Source organism: Cynara cardunculus (genome assembly GCF_001531365.2).
Source record: "Cynara cardunculus var. scolymus isolate 2C chromosome LG 2, CcrdV1, whole genome shotgun sequence".
Classification (NCBI taxonomy): Eukaryota; Viridiplantae; Streptophyta; class Magnoliopsida; order Asterales; family Asteraceae; genus Cynara; species Cynara cardunculus.
The window spans coordinates 13,975,759-13,983,338 of NC_037529.1; the positions used below are offsets into that span (position 1 = coordinate 13,975,759).

General features: G+C 33.6%; 1 protein-coding gene across 1 annotated transcript; it reads right to left on the reverse strand.

The window, feature by feature from the left end:
- Nucleotides 1-824: 824 nt before the first annotated feature.
- LOC112505918 (protein NRT1/ PTR FAMILY 1.1-like) lies at nt 825-3,969 on the reverse strand. Its single transcript, XM_025109957.1, has 4 exons — nt 3,891-3,969; nt 3,484-3,701; nt 2,812-3,362; nt 825-1,764 (listed from the first exon to the last, which is right to left on the reverse strand). Exons 1-4 carry the CDS (start codon nt 3,967-3,969, stop codon nt 825-827), a joined length of 1,788 nt encoding a protein of 595 aa, XP_024965725.1.
- Between the last annotated feature and the right edge of the window lie 3,611 nt (nt 3,970-7,580).

The window sequence follows — 7,580 nt, forward strand, 5'->3', positions numbered from 1 at the left end:
TTTATATATGTATTTTGAGTGTTTCTCCAACAATCATGACAATGCATAACAATGGTGATATATGTATTATGATTTATACTTAAAATTGTTATGCTAATCAAGATTAAATTTATTTTGGATAGTGAAACCAACGAGAACCTATCCGGAATAAGTGAAATAAATATATAATACATTGTTTAGATTGAAATTTAGGAGACCCAACGGAAACCTATTTGATGATTTAAATGATGGAATTTTAGCATGATTTGTCTATCTATTACATTGTTTACCCAACGGTACTATGTGAAAGATATGTATGCGTAGTATTTTATGAGATATTACACTAAATTATTGATTGATCCAACGAGAGATCAGTAATCTAGTATAATGTTTCTATCGCCTATGCTTTGTATGTTTTAAACAGGCTTAATTTTATTTTACTGATATGCTTAATACCTTGTATTCTGAATTATAAATTATAGTATCATCTTATAAATGTGGGCATGTATTTAATTATACTATTATGGCAGCATCTACTTTAACTAAAAATTCCGGATATTTATCCGGAATTGAACCCCTAACAGGTACAAATTTCAACAGAAATCCCATATCAGCTAGATTTAAACCATTGTTCCTCTATACATGTTGAAACTTTGTTTATTTTGAAGTATGATCTAACGGGCTTACACATATTCTTACAACAACCCGTTTCAATACTTATTACAAATGGAGCCAAGCAATTATGATTTCAAACAACAATGAACATAAATCTGATGCATTGAAGAACTAGATGCAGTTAACTAGAAATCACAAGGGCATTGCATGAAACAATGGAGATCATCTATCTAAACCCTATGATGCATTGGAGAAGAAGACCCTCTAACAAATGTCTCCTCTTGAACCTCCTTTTCTTCTTCTTCTTCTTCTTCTTCTTCTTCTTCATCCCAATGCTTTGTTTCATCACAAGGACCATAAGCCCAACTACAACCTAAGAAGTAGAAGAAATTTGCTACACTCAAAATGGCAATAACCCAATAGTAATAATCATAGTGACCTTGGTTCAAATTATTCGAAACCCAACTCACTCCTCCTCCGTGTTTCGAGTACTCATTCACGACTCCCACGATTAGGCTCGCAACTAGGTTCCCAACCGCCAATCCGAGCGCAAATAGAGCCACACCGATGCTAGTCATACTCTTTGGAAACTGAGAGTAATAGAACTCTATTTGCCCTATTGCATTGAAAGCCTCCGCTAATCCAAGCAAACAATGTTGTGGAACTAGCCAGAATGCTGACATGTTAACCACCCCAAGTGGGTCCCTCGAAAGTCCTTGGCTAATAGCTGCGTTTCGTCTCTTTCGTTCCACCATTGCCGACACTGCCATGCTAAGGCACGATAGGAATAGCCCGATTCCCATTCGTTGTTTTAGGCTCAGACCTTCGGGTCGCTTTGTGAGTTTGGAGATTTGACGGACTAGAAGTTGGTCGTAAAGGGCGACCCAAATGGTTAAAGTTAGTAACGTGAAAACGTCAAAGGAGCCTGGTGGGATCTTGAAGGTTCCGATCACGTGGCGGTCCATCGAGTTGGCTTGGAGCACTGGGAAGGAGTGTTGGCTTACGGTCACTGCGATCATTATGCTGGCGGACCATATCGGGATTACTTTGATTAGGGCCTTGAATTCTTCGACTTGCTTCACGGTGCACAGGCTCCATGGGTCCACCGCTGATCCGGTCGGAGTTAGATCCTTTTCTGGGTTCCTTAGTATGCAAGCTTTGTTCAAGAATCTAGAGGAACATAGAGAAAGAAACAAGAAAATAATATATTAGGGTTGGCTGCTCAGATCCTTTTCTCACTGCTACAATTGTTTGTAACCTAATAAACTTAAGTTTATAAAACCATTTATTATAACATTTAGACATTTTTTTACATGTAAAACCAATTATACTGTAATTTCTTTAATAATATATCGAAATTAGCAAAAAAAAAGAGTATGCCTAAATCACGTGTTATTAATGAAGATGATGACTACTAAGGGGTTGTTTGTTTACCTCTTAATAGTTCCATTAAGAGGCAACCATTAAATCATTAAGAGGCGAAACTTGTTTGGCAAAAAAAAAAGTCTATAAATGGTATCCTCTGAACGATTTTATATCCTGAGTCTCCTTTAACCATTCAGTGCCTTAATTTCATTGTAAATAATTACCAAACAATTATATTTTATTTTGCATTATATCATGAGAGTCTCTTAATCATTCTGATCACATAATAATCATTCTATATCAAACCATTCAGCATAACCCCTAACATTGGATGATAGAATATTCCATTTTATTGTTTTAGGAGTTTCCAAGGCCACTTCTGATTTCTAGAACTAACTTTCCATAAAAGGTTAGAAATCAAGAATCGGATGGCCCAATTTCCGATATTCCTGGCATTTTGTGCCTGATTGCTAGCATATATATATTGCAACGCCATTTGCATTTTTGTCTTCCGTATATAACAAAAATTGGTTTTATTAATGAGATCTTTAAATAAATTGATAGATTGTTTTATAGAATTTAAGTTTATAAAATTAAATGTATTAGGATAAATTAACCCAACAAGTTTTTAGAAGACTTTTGTAATAAATTTTAGTTGTTGTATATAACTTATTTTAAAAAATTTGTTAGAATGCTTAAAAGTATCGTATCAATTTATTGTAACACTTTTATATAAGCATCACACTTGTTTAGTCGTATAAGACAGTCTATTCTTATGACACTGATCTTGTTGTAGTGACGGGTAACAAAAATGGTGATAATTGATCATGGCATTATATGATGAAAAAGTACCGAATTTTGTCGGACGGAACACGAATCGTGGAACCCTTTTTGTGATGGAACAATCCGTCGGAAGTCGTGGGTGGAAAAACAAGATGTTTGTTCTTGAAAGATGCTGCAGCAACTTGAAAAAAACCAGTGAACAAGCTCTTGTTTGCCTTCACTTTGATATAAAGAGAGGAACCCATGAAAAACATGACAGTTGAGAACAACATTAGTGCAGCTGGAACTCCAAATCCCAGAATCCAACCTTTGACGGTTTGGATATAAACGATAACCGTCACAGATATCATCACCGAAATCCCGACCGAAGCATAGTACCAGTTGAAAAAACGCTGCAAGATTTTCGCGTTTTCTGTGTTTTCAGGCCGATCAAACTGGTCCGCACCAAAAGCTAGAGAACATGGCCGAATCCCACCTGACCCTATAGACATTATGGCGAAAGATAGGAAGAGAAGCGCGATCTGGGCTTCGTGTGGTTTGGTACAACTTTCAATCCGAGGATCACAATGATCCGGCCTTGCTGTTGGAAAGACCGCGGTTAACCACACCATAGTCATTCCCTAATTAAAGAAACACACACACATATATATGTATATAGTAGTGTCTTGTTGTTAGATATAATCTCTATTAGGATCAAACCGATTAATGAATGATTGATCATAGGATGAGATTGGATCTTACGGTTAGAGAAATGGTTGATCCTATTGCAATGACGCGAAAACGTCCCAAATATGAATCCGAAAGAAAAGCGCCCAAAGTAGGCATGAAATTGGAGATGGCTCCCCATAAGAACATGATGTTTGCTCCAGTTGCATTGCTCAAGTGATATTCGTTTTTAAGGTACAAGATCATGTTTGCTCGTAATCCCACACTCGCCACCCTTTCGAATGCCTCATTCACTGCAAACAATGATTAATTAAACAAGAATTAGTGTAAGCTTTTGTTAACCATTTGCAGCTTGTGGAAAACCTTGAGGGTGAGTTCGATCGAGTTTCCTCATGGACGAGCATGTGATCAAACTCAAACTGGTTTAGACACCTACAGTTATAAAAAAAACGTAAGAAAAATAAGAAGATATATTGATGTACCTATGATAAAAGGCATAGTTCTAAGGCCTCCTTTCTGAATGGAGCCTTGTTTGGAGATGTTTTCCGACGAAATCTCCATGATTTCCGGCGGCGGGAATTAGCAAACTGTAACAAAACTCTAGTAATTAATTCTTGAATGAAAGCAATATATAGGAACTGAAAGCAAATATATACATACATATATAGAGAAATTAATTGAAACAAATTAAATATATGATCAAAATGGCTGGATAATTTTAACCTTTTGTGGTTGTTTTCAGATCATTTGTTAGGCAAGTTGGGCAGTAGTTCATCCGTCACGATTAAATAATTAGTCTGATCAGGTGATCTTATCGTTTTCCAACAAAAACTCTCTTTGATGTTATATACATGTATATAAATATATATACATATATAAGGGATAACTAATTAGTTTGTGGTAACGGTGAGATACAATCTCAACCACATATCAACGAATAAATTAGAAAAATTAGTAATTTTGGTAATTTGAGTTAAAATTATAATTATAAGGCATTTTAGGTATTTCTAAAAACTCCTCTCTCCTCTCACCTCTTACCTCTCTCCGACCTCATATCTCTGACCTCCGATGAACATTATTCCGACTGGTACCAAGTAATCATTGTGATACACAATGTGATACCCACTGTGGTATCACTGTGATACCATTGTGATACCAACCCAAACCTTAAAAACAAAATCAAAGCCATAATCTAAATTTAAGGAATACATACCGATCATCCACGTTGTGATACCCAAAATACATACAAGATGGAATGTGATACCCAATGTAGTACCACTGTATTACATCTCCGATCGACCACACAAATGACCTCAATGTGATACCCAAACACATATATGCTGCATTGTGATACCATTGTAGTATCATTGGAGGACGGTGGCCGGAAGACGGGAGATGGAGAGAGAAGAGAGGAGAGAGAAGAGTTTTAAAATACCTAAAATGTCCTTGCATTAAAATTTTAATTCAAAATTACCAAAATTATAAATTTCCTAATTTATCTATTGATTTGTGGTTGAATTTGGACCTCACGGTTACCACAAACTAATTAGTTCTCATTTGATTAGGCCCCTATATATATATATATGGAAGGATCAAATGAGAATTAGGTCAAAATGAAAGAACAAGAAAACTGCCAATGTAATCATATGTGATTACGAAACACGGTCAATCTGATCTGAGACCTTAGGTTGCAGCCAAAGTTGTGTAGGTTACATGTGATTCGGCCATATTCTTGTTATCCTATTTGGTGAGTGTTCTCGTATAAACTTGACTATATATATATATCTTTCTATAACTAAATGTATAAACTTGACTATATGTATCTTTCAATAGCTTAATGTATAAACTTGACTATATATATCTTTCAATAACTAAATGTATAAACTTGACTAGATATCTTTCAATGACAAAATGCCATGAACAAATACATGACAACTTGGATCGATATTTTTCTAACATAAAATATCTTGATGATGTTGATTAATTTGTAGCTGCAGTAGAAGCCATGAACACAGATGTGACCACTGCTATTGGCCTATTGTGTTTGTTTATTTACACATAAGATTGTATGCAATATATGGCAAGTAAAATCACTCTTTAGTTGAGGAGAGAATCTTATGTGGACATTTGTGTTACATATTATATATGACCTCATGCATGTGTAATCTAATGACAATGTACATATTCTAACATAGTATCAGAGTTAGGGTTTAATATTACTTACAAACTCGACTTTGCTTGTGTTCTTAAAGCCACCATCGAGCCTTTCTTTAGGGACATGTTGAAGTCTCATATAAGCTAGATGCGAACCATCAAACCTGTGAATATATACATATAGAAAGTTAGAAACCTCTCATCTCTCTACTCTATAAAGGCTATTCAAAGAGATTTCACATATCTTAACATGATATCAGAGCCAAATTTATAATTACAGGAGTTCCATACTCTAGGAAAATATGTACCCATTTATACTCTATTATTTTTTTTTCTTCTCAAGATTTTTAGAAAGAGAATATTTGTGAATAAATCATATAATGAGTGGGCTTCCCATTTTCTATGAACAAGATAAAGTGGGTGAACCTCTTGTATCATTCTTCCTAGACATTTCAAAAATTATCCTTATCCTATTCCTGTGACATGGTTTCAACGGGATAAACAAAGTTATTCTAAACCTAAATTATTAATAATTTGAATCTTGGACTATAGTTTTATATAAATTAATGAAATATCCTGAACACATGCAAAATTAAACCTGAACAACATGTCAAAACCGGTCTAGTTAAATCGTGTCGAGTTGGTCTCTTTTGGTAGTTGGTTTAGTTTTGTAGTTGAGAAAGTGACAATTTAAAATCAACCATAAAAGATGTTAATAAAAGTACAAAGAAAAAAAAGACATCACTTGATAACTAAATTCAAATTTAATCATGACTTAATTAATATAATAATTAGGAATAAAAGCATGCATTACCTATGATTATGAATATGAATAATCTTATATCCACAAGAGAAAAAGCAAGACCTTACAACTAATTAAAATTAAAAAGCCCAACAGTTAATGATCCAAATCAAATTCAAACATGATGCATGTTACAGTCTACAGTCTACACTGTGTTGTGTTCCATTTTTGGGGATAAACTAGAAGTGGTGATTTTGAATTCTTCCATCAAATAATAACTCTTCAATCCATTTAATCCAACATCTTTTTTTTTTTTTTTTTATCAACCTGGATATCTAACTCGCTATGCGAGCCGACTAAGCTTAGAGAGACTATCTGCTTTACAGATAGCCCGGAGTTACCGCATTTGAACCTCTGTAGCCACAAGGGGATTTTTATTTCTCCTTGGATTTAAACTTAGGACCTCTAGATACTTTTGACCTTTAAATTCAAGTTCAAACCAATCAGTATTACTTTTCACCGGTAACCAAAATCTTTATATTTCATGTTCTTTCTTTGTCCCCAACAATCCATGACATATTCTTAGTTTGTTTGGTATAAATTTATTTAATACATCTTTCTTGTATCTCTTTAATGATGTGACCTTTTTAGATCGGTAGACATGAGAAACACGTGAAATTTAGGCACAAGGGCCTTTTTAGTCTTTTTATTATTATTTTTTTATATTTTTTCCTATAAAAAATATAGACTATATATATATATATATATATATATATATATATATATGAGGAACGATCAAATGCAAACCATCCAATTTGTACAAACCGTGCAAATCACCCTCATTCGTCGATTTCATTGTTTATTTTTATGAAAATTTTTCATGAAATTGTTTAATCTTGTGAAATTGTTTCATATAATACTTTTTTGATAAAGTTGTTTCATATATGGTTATTAAATTGTTTCATATATGGTTATTAAATTGTTTCATATAATACTTAATGAAATTTTAATGAGACTGTTTCATGTATTTCTCTAAAATTAAAATAATGAAGATGATAATATCCATGATTAACACCCTCCACAATAAAAATGATTAATTAACCTCTCATACTTACAAAAAAATGGAAAAAATGAAAAAAATTATGATTGGTTGAATGAGGTTTGCACAGTTTGTACAAACTGAATGATTTGCATTTGATCGCTCCTCTATGTATGTATATACATACATATATATATATATGTATGTATGTATGTATGTATGTATGTATGTATGTAT